The 15,115-nt window shown below is 44.1% G+C and overlaps 1 protein-coding gene across 1 annotated transcript in view; it reads right to left on the reverse strand.

Moving 5' to 3' along the window:
- Positions 1 to 14,301, reverse strand: part of saga (S-antigen; retina and pineal gland (arrestin) a) — a 19,071-nt gene extending 4,770 nt beyond the window's left edge. Inside the window, exons 1-11 of the mRNA XM_031810760.1 lie at positions 14,187 to 14,301; positions 13,697 to 13,777; positions 13,080 to 13,140; positions 12,463 to 12,507; positions 12,008 to 12,207; positions 11,673 to 11,732; positions 11,403 to 11,470; positions 10,568 to 10,703; positions 8,713 to 8,797; positions 8,179 to 8,251; positions 7,882 to 8,019 (exon numbers count right to left, since the gene is read on the reverse strand). Of these exons, the coding sequence (XP_031666620.1) occupies positions 7,882 to 8,019; positions 8,179 to 8,251; positions 8,713 to 8,797; positions 10,568 to 10,703; positions 11,403 to 11,470; positions 11,673 to 11,732; positions 12,008 to 12,207; positions 12,463 to 12,507; positions 13,080 to 13,140; positions 13,697 to 13,744 (914 nt within the window). The 5' untranslated portion in view covers positions 13,745 to 13,777; positions 14,187 to 14,301. The remainder of the gene's footprint in view (positions 1 to 7,881; positions 8,020 to 8,178; positions 8,252 to 8,712; positions 8,798 to 10,567; positions 10,704 to 11,402; positions 11,471 to 11,672; positions 11,733 to 12,007; positions 12,208 to 12,462; positions 12,508 to 13,079; positions 13,141 to 13,696; positions 13,778 to 14,186) is intronic.
- Positions 14,302 to 15,115: the final 814 nt, after the last annotated feature.

A 15,115-nucleotide genomic window follows, 5' to 3' on the forward strand; every position in this document is an offset into this window, starting at 1 on the left:
AGCTTTCTTGGGAACAGGAACAATGGTGGCCCTCTTGAAGCATGTGGGAACAGCAGACTGGGATAAGGATTGATTGAATATGTCCGCAACCACACCGGCCAGCTGGTCTGCGTATGCTCTGAGGACGCGGCTGCGGATGCCGTCTGGGCCTGCAGCCTTGCGAGGGTTAACATGTTTAAATGTTTTACTCATGTTGGCTGCAGTGAAGGAGAGCCCGCAGGTTTTGGTAGCGGGCCGTGTCAGTGGCACTGTATTGTCCTCAAAGCGAGCAAAGAAGTTGTTTAGTCTGTCTGGGAGCAAGACATCGTGGTGCAAGACATCGTGGTCCGCGACGGGGCTGGATTTCCTTTTGTAGTCCGTGATTGACTGTAAACACTGCCACATACCTCTCGTGTTTGAGCCGTTGAATTGCGACTCTACTTTGTCTCGATACTGAAGCTTAGCTTTTTTGATTGCCTTGCGGAGGGAATAGCTACACTGTTTGTATTCGGTCATGTTTCCGGTCACCTTGCCCTGATTAAAAGCAGTGGTTCGTGCTTTCAGGTTTGCGCGAATGCTGCCATCAATCCATGGTTTCTGTTTGGGGAATGTTTTAATAGACGCTGTGGTACAACATCACCAATGCACTTGCTAATAAACTCGCTCACCGAATCAGCGTATTCATCAATGTTGTTGTTCGACACTATGTGGAACATATCCCAGTCCATGTAATCGAAGCAATCTTGAGGTGTGGAATCCGATTGGTCGGACCAGCGTTGAACAGACCTGAGCGCGGGTGCTTCCTGTTTTAGTTTCTGTCTTTTGGCTGGGAGCAACATAATGAAGTCGTGTTCAGATTTTCCAAAAGGAGGGTGGGGGAGGGCCTTATATGCGCCACGGAAGTTAGAATAACATTGATCCAGGGTTTTGCCAGCCTGGGTTGCACAATCGATATGCTGATAGAATTTAGGGAGCCTTGTTTTCAGATTAGCCTTGTTAAAATCCCCAGCTACAATAAATGCAGCCTCAGGATATGTGGTTTCCAGTTTATATAGAGTCGAATGAAGTTCTTTTAGGGCTGTCGATGTGTCTGCTTGGGGGGGAATATACACGACTGTGATTATGATCGAAGAGAATTCTCTTGGTAGATAATGTGGTCGGCATTTGATTGTGAGGAATTCAGGGGAGCAAAGGGATTTGAGTTCTTGTATGTTGTTATGATCACACCACGTCTCGTTAATCATAAGGCATACACCCCCTTCTTCTTCTTACCAGATTGATGCTTATTTCTGTCGGCGCAATGCGTGAAGAAGCCAGGTGGCTGTACAGACTCCGATAGCGTGTCTCGAGAGAGCCATGTTTCCGTGAAACAAAGAACGTTACAGTCTCTGATGTCTTTCTGGAAGGCAACCCTTGCTCGGATTTTGTCTACCTTGTTGTCAAGAGACTGGACATTGGCGAGTAGCATGCTCGGGAGCAGTGCACAATGTGCCCGTCTACGGAGCCTGACCCAGGACCATTGTCCTGGGTGGTGGACCAAACAGAGGATCAGCTTCGGGAAAGTCGTATTCCTGGTCGTAATGTTGGTGAGTTGACGTTGCTCTTATATCCAATAGTTCCTCCCAACTGTGTGTAATAAAACCTAAGATTTCCTGGGGTAACAATGTAAGAAATAACACATAAAAAAACAAAATACTGTATAGTTTCCTAGGAACGCGAAGCGATTTTCATTCAGGTGAGTTTTTGTGTTTTGGGAACATATACAGTGCCTTGCGAAAGTATTCGGCCCCCTTGAACTTTGCAACCTTTTGCCACATTTCAGGCTTCAAACATAATTTTTTTGGTGAAGAATCAACAACAAGTGGGACACAATCATGAAGTGGAACGACATTTATTGGATATTTCAAACTTGTTTAACAAATCAAAAACTGAACAATTGGGCGTGCAAAATTATTCAGCCCCCTTAAGTTAATACTTTGTAGCGCCACCTTTTAACCATCTTCCCTGTCCCTGCTGAAGAAAAGCAGGCCCAAACCATGATGCTGCCACCACCATGTTTGACAGTGGGGATGGTGTGTTCAGGGTGATGAGCTGTGTTGCTTTTACGCCAAACATAACATTTTGCATTGTTGCCAAAAAGTTCCATTTTGGTTTCATCTGACCAGAGCACCTTCTTCCACATGTTTGGTGTGTCTCCCAGGTGGCTTGTGGCAAACTTTAAACAACACTTTTTATGGATATCTTTAAGAAATGGCTTTCTTCTTGCCACTCTTCCATAAAGGCCAGATTTGTGCAATATACGACTGATTGTTGTCCTATGGACAGAGTCTCCCACCTCAGCTGTAGATCTCTGCAGTTCATCCAGAGTGATCATGGGCCTCTTGGCTGCATCTCTGATCAGTCTTCTCCTTGTATGAGCTGAAAGTTTAGAGGGACGGCCAGGTCTTGGTAGATTTGCAGTGGTCTGATACTCCTTCCATTTCAATATTATCGCTTGCACAGTGCTCCTTGGGATGTTTAAAGCTTGGGAAATCTTTTTGTATCCAAATCCGGCTTTAAACTTCTTCACAACAGTATCTCGGACCTGCCTGGTGTGTTCCTTGTTCTTCATGATGCTCTCTGCGCTTTTATCGGACCTCTGAGACTATCACAGTGCAGGTGCATTTATACGGAGACTTGATTACACACAGGTGGATTGTATTTATCATCATTAGTCATTTAGGTCAACATTGGATCATTCAGAGATCCTCACTGAACTTCTGGAGAGAGTTTGCTGCACTGAAAGTAAAGGGGCTGAATAATTTTGCACGCCCAATTTTTCAGTTTTTGATTTGTTAAAAAAGTTTGAAATATCCAATAAATGTCGTTCCACTTCATGATTGTGTCCCACTTGTTGTTGATTTTACTGTGTTACAGTTCATATAAGAAAATCAGTGAAATGAAATAATTCATTAGTCCCTAATCTATGGATTTCACATGACTGGAAATACAGATATGCATCTGTTGGTCACAGATACCTTAAAAAAGGTAAGTGTGTGGATCAGAAAACCAGTCAGTATCTGGTGTGACCACCATTTGCTTCATGTAGCGTGACACATCTCCTTCGCATAGAGTTGATCAAGCTGTTGATTGGAATGTTGTTCCACTACTCTTTTTTATTTATTGAACCTTTATTTAATTAGACCAGTCAGTTAAGAGCTTATTTACAATGACGGCCTAGGAACAGTGGGTTAACTGTCTTGTTCAGGGTCAGAACGACAGCTTTTTACCTTGTCAACTCAGATTTAGCAACCTTTCGCTTATTGACCCAACGCACTAGGCTACCTGCCACCCCCTCTTCAACAGATGTGTGGAGTTGCTAGATATTGGCGGGAACTGGAACATGTGGTCATACACGTCGATCTAGAGCATCCCAAACATGCTCAATGGGTGACATGTCTGGTGAGTATGCAGTCCATGGAAGAACTGGGACATTTTCTGCTTCCAGGAATTGTGTACAGATCTTTACAACATGGGGCTGTGTATTATCATACTGAAACATGAGGTGATGGCGGTAGATTAATGGCACCACAACAGTCCTTTGGATCTCATCACGGTATCTCTGTGCATTCAAATGGCCATCGATAAAATGCATTTCTGTTCATTGTCCGTAGCTTATTCCAGCCCATATCATAACCCCACTGCAACCATTGGGCACTCTGTTCACAACGATGACATCAGCAAACTGTTTGCCCACAGGATGCTTTACACACTGTCTGCCTTCTACGGGGATTCATTCGTGAAGAGCACACTTCTCCAGCTTTCCAAAAGCCATCAAAGGTGAGCATTTACCCACTGAAGTCGGTTACGACGGCGAACTGCAGTCAGGTCAATACCCTGTTGAGGACGACGAGCACACAGATGAGCTTCCCTGAGACTATTTCTGACAGTTTGTGCAGAAATTCTTAAGTTGTCACCTGTCTGGGTGGCTGGTCTCAGATGATCCCACAGGTGAAGAAGCAGGATGTGGAGGTCCTGGGCTGTCGTGGTTACTTGTGGTCTGTGCTTGTGAGGCAGGTTGGATGTACTGCCAAATTCTCTAAAATGACTTTGGAAGCGGGTTATGGTAGAGAAATTATCTGGCAACAGCTTTGGTGGACATTCCTGCAGGAAGCATGACAATTCAAATCAAATCAAATTTCATTAGTCCTCATGCATCGAATTCTGCAGATCAACAATGCAGTTTAAAAAAAATACAGATAAGAATAACATTTAAAAGTAACAAGTAAAGAGCAGCAGTGAACTAACAATAGCGATAATAGCCTGGTAAAGAGGTCCAGGAAGCTTGGCCCCGGTAATGTACGGGGCCATTTGCACTACCCTCTGTATGTCACATCTGCTCCCACTCCGCCCTCAGGTGTTCATCCGGTGTGGTCCTAACCTGCAGTTCTCCCCCTGTATACATTCTCTCTCTCACTCTCTCTCTCTCTCTCTCTGGTTGTGATTGTGTGGTTGGAGACAGGTGTGCTGGAGTCAGAGCAGATCCCTACCAGCTTCAAATCGTTCCATAAATCTAGACCTCTACATGTACTCATTCCTGCCACCTCCACTCTGCCAGATCGTAATCTCTGCTCAGTCAGTTGTCATTCTAACCTGTTGTCTATTCTCAAGATTCTATTGCTCTGCTGCGCTCGTTTTCCTGCCTTACACAATTTTTGGCCTCTCCTTGCAGTTACCGCTCGGTCTCTGGCTCTTGTCTCTGTTCCACATCTCACCACCAACCACCTTGCTCTGGATATCACTCACCACCATTACCTTGGATTCCCCTCAGGACCTGTTCCCCTGTTCTACTCAGCCAACTCATCTGAGCTTCTCATCTGAGCTTCCCCGGTTCTGCACTCCCCATTTCTCTGTGTTCAATAAACATTTTTGTGCATTCATTCTGGCTTCCTCTTCTGAGTCCGCTCTTGGGTTCCCCCCCTTCGCTCATCGTAACATTGTAGCGCCTTGTTGTTGGAGGCCGAGCAATTGCCATTCTAGGCAGTGATGCAACCAGTGCTCAGCTGTTGCAGCTGTAGAACCTTTTGAGGATCTGAGTACCCATGCCAAATCTTTTCAGTCTCCTGAGGGGGAATGGGTTTTGTCGTGCCCTCATCACGACTGTCTTGGTGTGCTTGGATCATGTTGGTTTGTTGGTGATGTGGACACCAAGGAACTTGAAGCTCTCAACCTGCTCCACTGCAGCCCCGTCGATGAGGATGGGAACGCGCTCTGTCATCTTTTTAATCTTTTTCCTGTAGTCCACAATCATCTCCTTTGTCTTGATCACGTTGAGGGAGAGGTTGTTATTCTGGCACCACACGACCAGGTCTCTGACCTCTCTATAGGCTGTCTCGTTGTTGTCGGTGATCAGGCCTACCACTGTTGTGGCAAATGTAATGATGGTGTTGGAGTCGTGCCTGGCCATACAATCATGAGTGAACAGGGAGTACAGGGAGGACTGAGCACGGCCCATCCGGAAGTCCAGGAACCAGTTGCAGAGGGAGGTGTTTAGTCCCAGGGACCTTAGCTTATTGATGAGCTTTGAGGGCACTATGGTGTTGGACGCTGAGCTTTAGTCAATGAATAGGATTCTCACATAGGTGTTCCTTTTGTCCAGGTGGGAAAGGGCAGTGTGGAGTGCAATGGAAATGGCATCATCTGTGGATCTGTTGGGGTGGTATGCAAATTGGAGTGTGTCTTGGGTTTCTGGGATGATGGTGTAGATGTGAGCCATGATCAGCCTTTCAAGGCACTTCATGGCTACAGACGTGAGTGCTACGGGTCGGTAGTCATTTAAGCAGGTTACCTTAGTGTTCTTGGGAACAGGGACTGTGGTGGTCTTATTAAAAGATGTTGGTATTACAGACTCAGACAGAGAGAGGTTGAAAATGTCAGTGAAGACACTTGCCAGTTGGTCAGCGCATGCTCACATCCTGGTAATCCGTCTGGCCCTACGGCCTTGTAAATGTTGACCTGTCTAAAGGTCTGACTCACATCAGCTGCGGAGAGCGTGATGACACAGTCTTCAGGAACAGCTGGTGCTTTCATGCATGTTTCAATATTATTTGCCTCAAGGCGAGCATAGAAGTTTAGCTCGTCCGGTAGGCTCGTGTCACTGGGCAGCTCTCGGCTGTGCTTCCCTTTGTAGTCTGTAATGGTTTGCAAGCCCCTCCACATCCGACGAGCGTCAGAGCCAGTGTGGTACGATTAGGATCTTAGCCCTGTTGCCTGTTTGATGTTTCGTCGGAGCGCATAGCAGGACTTCTTATAAGCTTCAAAGCAGCAGCTCTAGCCTTTAGCTCAGTGCGGATGCTGCCTGTAATCCATGGCTTCTGGTTGGGGTATGTACGTACAGTCACTGTGGGGACGACGTCATCAATGCACTTATTGATGAAGCAAATGACTGATGTGGTGTACTCCTCAATGCCATCGGAGGAATCCTGGAACACATTTCAGTCCTGTAACTTAGCATCTGCTTCATCTGACCACTTTTTTATTGATCTAGTCACTGGTGCTTCCTGCTTTAATTTTTGCTTGTAAGTAGGAATCAGGAGGATAGATTTATGGTCAGATTTTCCAAATGGAGGGCGAGGGAGAGCTTTGTATGCGTCTCTGTGTGTGGAGGATAGGTGGTCCAGAGTTATTTTTCCTCTGGTTGCACATTTAACATGCTGATAGAAATTTGGTAAAACGAATTTAAGTTTCCCTGCATTAAAGTTCTCGGCTACTAGGAGAGCCGCCTCTGTGTGAGTGTTTTCTTGTTTGCTTATGGCGGAATACAGGTCATTCAACGCTGTTTTAGTGCCGGCCTCTGACTTTGGTGGTATGTAAACAGCTACAAAGAATACAGATGAAAACTCTCGGTAGGTAATGTGGTCTACAGCTTATCATGAGATACTCTACCTCAGGCAAGCAATAGCTCGAGACTTCCTTAGATATCGTGCACCAGCTGTTTACAAAAATACATAGACCCGCCGCCCCTTGTCTTACCAGACACCACTGATCTATCCTGCCAGTACAGCGTATAACCAGCCAGCTGTACGTTGATTTTGTCATCGTTCAGCCCCGACTCCGTGAAGCATAAGATGTTAGTTTTTAAATGTCCCGTTAGTTGTTTAATCTTGCCAGTAACTCGTCTATTTTATTGTCCACAGATTGCACATTTGCTAGCAGAATAGAGGGAAGTGGGGGTTTATTCAATCGGGAAGTGGGGGCTTATTCGATTACACCCTCTCTCAAAACTTGAGAATTCTGTAGCATTGTATTTGTGTGCCAAAACTGCACATTTTAGAGTGGCCTTTTATTGTCCACAAGCTGCACTTGTGTAATGATCATGCTGTTTAATCAGCTTCTTGATATACCACACCTGTCAAGTGGATGGTTTATCTTGGCAAAGGAGAAATACTCACTAAAAGGGATGTAAACAAATTTGTCAAATATTTGAGAGAAATAAGCTTTTTGTGCATATGATACATTTCTGGGATCTTTTATTTCAGCTCATGAAATATGGGACCGACACTTTACATGTTGCATTTATATTTTTGTTCAGTGTATAATCATCAGCACAGCTGGACATTTTTTGTGTTTTGAGAACACACGACCTAATGAGTGTTCTGGGAACTTTCACAGAACCAATTTTGGTTTGCTGGGATGTCTGTTCTACACAATATATTTGAATGTTACATAGTCGTGTTCAGTAGGCACAAATGAATGAAAATGTTGCGAAAAGGTAAAGGGGAGGTACTATTTGAACTTGTCCAGTAAGAAGCGTTTCTATTTTCCAAATGTTTTGCTATGGAGTGTCCTAATGAACACGACCCAGATTGTCCTCCAGCATCACCACTTGTTTTACTAGCTTGCGATGACTGACGGGATACTCACATGCTAGACGATGCCAGATTAGTGTCTTCATGCTTCAACTTGCCATCAAGAGCTATGCCCCGCCTCTCCCGGTTGCAGACCAATAGGGGAGTGAGGGTGTACACTTTCTTCAGGCTTGCACCAGCAGCAACAGCATCCCTAGACCAATGGGAGAGTCCGAGTTAGACATTTTGGGGTGCTTTCCAGGTTGTATGTATTGCAGTCACACTGCATAGCTGATTCTAATGATTAAAACATAATTTCCATTGTGGTTTAGTGCAGTTTAAACATGTATTCATTCAAAGGCTGGATGCTTACCCAGATTCCTCTAAGGCCACTGCCCTCACGTAGCTGTCATTGGAATACAACACCACAGTGGCCACCTGGTCCACTGAGAAATAATATATAGAGATAGAACGAGTATGACATCTCCAGTCACATTTTGAAAACTAACTTATAGGGCAGGGCAGGGCACGAGTCAGGCTTCAAAACATTTTTACATTTACATTTTATCAGACATTCTTATCCAGACTTACAGTACTGAGTGCTTACATTTTCAACGTTTTTCATACTGGTACCGTTTGGGGAATCAAACACATAACCCTAGCGCTGCAAGTGCCATGCTCTACCAACTGAGCCGCACAGGACACATAAAGTCTTTTATAATACCTAAATAGATACTTCACAAATCATGTAGCAATATAATAAGGGAGATATGATGTGTTCTTACCTCTGGTGCTTTGCAAATTGCGGGGTACTGCTTTTTACAGTTTTGATATAATATAGAGTAGATATCTTGTTCTCATATGTGTCAGTTTGGAAAGTTTGCCACACGTGTTGGTCTTTCCTTACCAGAGACAATGATGTTCTTCACATTCTTGTTGGAGCTGTTTGTGACGTTGACACACACATTAATGGGCTCTCCATGGTAGTAGATCTGCAAGGGAAATAATGTCAGAGAGGAGGGCTCCTTGTGGCAGCCATTTTTTTGTTGTGGCCATATGACCATATGGAACGCTCTGAAAAAATCCCAGGCATTGTCGAAGGTCTATAAATAACATTTATACCAGCAATGTTTGAAATGTTGGACCCCATTGAACAAGCCCCAGCACATGCAAAAGCTGGGGTCGTGTGTATCAAGCTTCTCAGAGTAGGAGTGCTGATCTAGGATCAGTTTTTCATTTTAGATTACAGTGAAAAAGATAACATGACAGGGGGGACCTGATCCTATATAAGAAATCCTAGTTTCAATACATACGACCGCTGGTCCCACTTTCAACAAACACTGTATATAGGGCATTCAAAAAGTATTCAGACCACTTGACTTTTTCAACATTTTGTTATGTTACCGCCTTATTCTAAAATGTATTAAATAATTTTTTCCCCTTATCAGTCCACACACAATAGACAATAATGACAAAGCAAGAACAGTTTTTTTGAAATTTGTGTAAATGTTTTACGAATAAAAACATGCAATATCACATTTACATAAGTATTCAGACCCTTTACTCAGTACTTTGTTGAAGCACCTTTGGCAGCGATTACAGTCTTGAGTGTTCTTGAGTTTGAAGCTACACGCTTGGAACACCTGATTTGGGGAGTTTCTCCCATTCTTCTCTGCAGATCCTCTCAAGCTCTGTCAGGTTGGATGGGGAGCATCGCCTCACAGCTATTTTCAGGTCTCTCCAGAGATGTTCTATCGGATTCAAGTCCAGGCTTTAGCTGGGTGACTCAAGGACATTCAGAGACTTGTCCCAAACCCTCTCCTGCGTTGTCTTTGCTGTGTGCTTAGGGTCATTGTCACTGAGCGCTCTGGAGTCAGTTTTCATCAAGTATCTCTCTGTACTTTGCGCTGCTCATCATTCCCTCGATCCTGACTAGTTTCCCAGTCCCTGCTGAAAAACATCTCCACAGCATGATGCTGCCACCACCATGCTTCACCGTAGGGATGGTGCCAGGTGTCTTCCAGGTGCAATGCTTGGCATTCAGGCAAAAGAGTTCAATCTTGGTTTTATCAGACCAGAGAATATTGTTTCTCATTGTCTGAGAGTCCTTTGGTGCCTTTTGACAAACTCCAAGCGGGCTGTCATGTGCCTTTTACTGAGGAGTTGCTTATGTCCGGCCACTCTACCATAAAGGCCTGATTGGCAAAGTGCTGCAGAGATGGTTGTCCTTCTGGAAGTTTCTCCCATCTCCACAGAAGAAATCTGGAGCTCTGTTAGAGTGACCATCGGGTTCTTGGTCACCTCCCTGACCAACGCCCTTCTCCCCAATTTGCACAGTTTGGCCGGGCGGCCAGCTCTAGGAAGAGACTTGGTGGTTCCAAACTTCTTCCATTTAAGAATGATGAATGCCACTGTGTTCTTGGGGACCTTCAATGCTGCATAAATGTTTTGGTACCCTTTCCCAGATCTGTCCCTCAACACAATCCTGTCTCAGAGCTGTACGAACAATTCCTTCAATCTCATGGCTTGGTTTTTGTTCTGACATGTGCTGTTAACTGTGGGACCTTATATAGATAGGTGTGTGCAGAAAAACAATTTAATCCATTTTAGAACAAGGCTGTAATGTAAGAAAATGTGTAAAAAAGGGAAGGGGTCTGAATACTTTCCGAATGCACTGTAGATGCTTCACTAATCATTTATGAGCAAATGCATCAAATCTAAGGCCAGTGGTGTGTTGTTAACTCTAATGGTATCCTACCCACCTCCTTGTCAAGACTCGCCTCCAGGTGCAGGGGCTTGTCGGACATGACAAACTCACGGCTGGTCTTCACAGAGGGGGCCGTCCCGCTATTCTCCGGGGCATACTGCAGCTTCCGGATCATCAGATGCACGGTACTCCTATAGAGGAAGGGAGATAGGGAGAGGAAGGGAGGGAATGGATGAGATAGAACCATTGTTATGGAATATGTTAGGTAGTTTAGACAGCATGCTAAAGCTCACTACCAATTCCACACTCCATTCCCCAAGGGAACCGTGTCCAGGTGCTGAGCCTGGTTGATAAGGAAACAGGTGCTGCCAATTATGTGATTGTCACTGACCCAGCTGGAAGGGCCGTGAAGCTGTTGGTTTAGTTTGGTGTCCATGGGGCCTTTTGTTTCTTTTTGAGTCTTTAGTTTGGTCATGCCTTTTGTATTTTTCCTTTTCTACATATTTCTGTTTTGTCACCAACAGAACAAATAATAATCAGTTTGGACTGGCCGACCAAGAGATCAAGAAGGAGCTGGCCCTTTGCCTAAAGGAAAATGGCTGTCTCCCTGGGCACATGTGCATCCAACATGGTCCTCAAACGCTGATTTCTCACAAAAATGCACACATTCATTCAAGTTACAGACCATGTAACTAGGCCTAGGACCCCTAAACGAAGCAAGTGCAACAACATTGGTAGGCTAGTTATTGGTTTCGTGACACCATCCATCAACGTTTGTTGTGATATAGAGCCACAACCGGCTATTTCTGTTAAAGCAGCTCTCCAGGGCCGATGGTGGAGACTTGGGGTTAGGAATGGGGGTTATTTGGGACAGAGAAAACTCCACTGACCGTTTGCGAACTTTGGCCTCCTGGCTCTCCGCACTGAAGGCTTTGACCTCAAACTCCACGACACATTGCTACCAAGACAACAACAGAGCATGCTCACAATCAAAGATAGATTATTCTTCCTTTTTAGATTATATGAACTATATACGCCAATCGTCACAATATACTCAGAATACAAAATACAGTGTATGCATTTCAAATATAACGAACAAATATCACATAATAAAATGATGCAATGTAAAAGACAACCAGGTCAAGGTTCACGATCCTTACCTTCCCAGAATCATTAGGGCCAGGCTGCAAACCCACTGAACAAGGCAGGTTATCAGGGAACTGAAACACACACACAAACACACAAATGTAATTAAGATGAACGAGAGGTGTGTGTGTGTGTGTGTGTGTGTGTGTGTGTGTGTGTGTGTGTGTGTGTGTGTGTGTGTGTGTGTGTGTGTGTGTGTGTGTGTGTGTGTGTGTGTGTGTGTTCGCGCATAATGAGGCGAGTAGGCCTATGTGAGTTTTGTGTTTTCCTTGACATGTATATGTGTTTTTAATTTGCAATGTGCGTGTACAATAAAATGTTGGTATCTCTTGAGGTTCTTGGCCCTCACCTCGAAAAAGAAAGGGAAGGCATTGTCTCCCAGTTTGCGCAGCAGTTTGCCCTGCATCTTGGTGTGTGTGGACTGTTCCCTGTCCTGTATGGGCGGATACACCTGACGGATGGCTACGTAGATCTCCCTACGGAAGGCAATTCCCATCACGTCCATATCTTCACGACCGTACCGGAACGTGCAGGACAGCTGGACGAACGCTAGGGGGCATCAAAAATATATGATTACATCAAGTACTGCTATTTTCAATAGCTTCTCAATAAAAGTTGAAGTAAAAGCAATTTATTTTATAAGTTGTTTTAAAAAAAAGTTGTATTAATTTGAATTCAGATCACTTTCTGAATTGACTGCCTTCAAAAAAAATGGAGCCCAATTACCCTGTTCCACACACACAAGCACATACACTTGCCCATGTGCACATGCACACACACGCACTCGTTTGGTGAGATGCAGACCTTTTTTTCCTTTGAGGACCTCAGGGTCAACCAGTATGACACCATCTATTGTGAGTGAAGAACAGCATAGGTTAGAATTTACAGCATTAGACAAGACAGCGGCCAGGATTCAAACCAATGCAGGTTAGCAACGGGTGCACAGCAATGGACTTCTAAAGGCCGTTTCTCAGAGGTTTGTGGAGATCACATTGGTTGTTTATCTGCAGGTAGTTTATCTGCATTTGATTGATTCCTGGTCAAAGGCTCTGAAGAACTAATTACATTGATGTAAGTGTTTATTGCTAAGGCTCTTGTCTAAAGCAATCCTGTGAATCCAGTAAGCCATTTAAATGAGGGGTTTCAATTAAAGGGACATTACAATATCTAAGTTTGTCAGATGTTTTCTGACCTCAAAAGTGGCCTTTGAGAAAATTAAACATCCTAGGTCATCTGTTATGTAGATTCAGCTAGATCTGGCAGCATTTGATCAATTGTGTGTTAGATTGTTTGATGTGCAATGCCCTTAGTGTGTTATGTGTTTGCTGTGTAATGATTGGTTTGTTTTTGACTTGTTGAGTTGCTGATTGGTTCACGGCCGGATTGATTTAATTGACGAAGAGAGTATGAGCTGAGCTTACCCACAGGCTCGACAGAGTCCACACGATCCACAAAGTCCCTCTTCGCCATGTATACTCCAACCTGATCAAGTACAAAACATAAAATCATACCTGAGGCCTTCACTTGGAATTATGTCAACACATTAGCGCATGCATACACACAACACAAAAACACTCAAACACATGTAAACACTTTCACAGCATTCTAAACCCACTTGCAAGCATTTTTTCCTTGGGGAAAATGTGTTGCGTATCCTTTAACACACACACACACCTCAGAGGAGTAATACATTAATCTAATCTCAATGTAATCTGTCATACGCATGGCTTCATCCGTGTCACCTGTTAACGCCATCACTTTGCTAACGACAACACAGTCATGAAATATCTAAGTGAATAGTCTCTTTCCACAGGCACTTGACAAGCAACTATGGAAAGAGACTACTAAGGGATACGTAAGTGCTAAGTGAGCAGAACTATTGTTAGGTTTGCTTGTCGAATACAAGTCAATGTGTGAAATATCAAGAATAGTCAGATTTTGTTATTATTGCATTATGCCACTCTAACAATAATGCTTAGCACACAGACACACATGCGCACGCATACCTGCCAACACACACACATACACACACACTCACCGACTTGTCCTTGGCCATCTTCTTGAAGATTACGTTCTTGGGACTCATGGTGGCAAACTGGAAAATCTATGAGTATGAGATCTATGGGTTTACGGAGAGAGAGAGAGAGAGAGAGAAGAGAGGGAGAGAAATAATTGATTAGACAAATCCCCAATGCTTTTTTTTACTAATGCCATTATTAATTTTAACAACCACCTGGTATTTACAGTATTGTAAAGAATATCCTAATAAACACAACACTGTGTGTATTTTGAACATGGTATCTCACAATGACATACAAACCCCTCCTGACACACAAACCCCAAATCAACATTAAATTGACATATGACATCTCAGCCCTGCCAAGCATCCAATACGATTGTTTCCCATCGTTCCCCTCACTGCCTATCTGCTAAGCATCATTGTAACAAACTGTTTAATTTACAGTAGCCCAGTGTGACTGCATACACACTTAAAATGCACACACACACACACACACACACAAACAGACCTGTGTTGCTAGAGCAGGAGACAATCGGAGGAGAACAGTGGAGTGACTTTTATTTGTACCCTGTGTCCGTCAATGTATTCCCTGACCAATCAGGTGAGTCTCTCTGCCTCACAATGACACTTAGACAGACAGACAGGCAGACACACACACAGATATGTTCACGCACACACGTATGTGCACACACACACACAGACTTCCTGGGCCCACTGTACCTAGTTGAGCGGATTGGGATTGGTTCCCCTTTGCTCAGCACAGGGTGGGATTAGAGAGAGAGAGAGACACACAGATACACCACACACACACACACACACACACACAGATGGTGTGAGAGGTCCTTCTGGCACGAGGACACACACTCTCCAGTATTAGCCAGGAGTCACGCGCTACTCCTCTTCCTCACGTTCTGCAGATAAAAAGCCTCACACCCTCCCCTTATCCCACTGATGTACAACCCAGCATGCCTGATTCTACTAATCATCTCATCGTAGTCTTCAATCAAGGCTTTGGTTAGTAGAAACTGTCGTGTTGTTACTCAGCAAAATGCTTATGTGGGTGAGGGTTGTTGTTGCTTTTTAAAGGATGCAGATACATAAAATGGTACCCAAGAGTAAATCTGACTCTTGGGAAGTAGATAAAGTGCCTCGTTTCCAAAATCCCAAACTATCCCTGTAAAAAATGGGTCAGTCCCATTTTTTTATTGAACGGTGGAGAGAAGAGGAAAGGTAGGATAAGTTTGCGATTCAAACCCCTGCCAACTCTGGTTAGGTACACCAGGTCAGCGTCATTAACCTCTGGGTTGTTTAATGGGCCTTGTCGATTCAAACAAGGATATTTTGACTCAATCAATGTGAAAGCTAAATTGTGAAAATGTAAAAAGAGGCTTTGTACACTGCAATATATTCCTGTGTGCTTCACTGACAACATTTCAA

The sequence above is a fragment of the Oncorhynchus kisutch genome, linkage group LG30 (genome assembly GCF_002021735.2).
Source record: "Oncorhynchus kisutch isolate 150728-3 linkage group LG30, Okis_V2, whole genome shotgun sequence".
Lineage (NCBI taxonomy): Eukaryota > Metazoa > Chordata > Actinopteri > Salmoniformes > Salmonidae > Oncorhynchus > Oncorhynchus kisutch.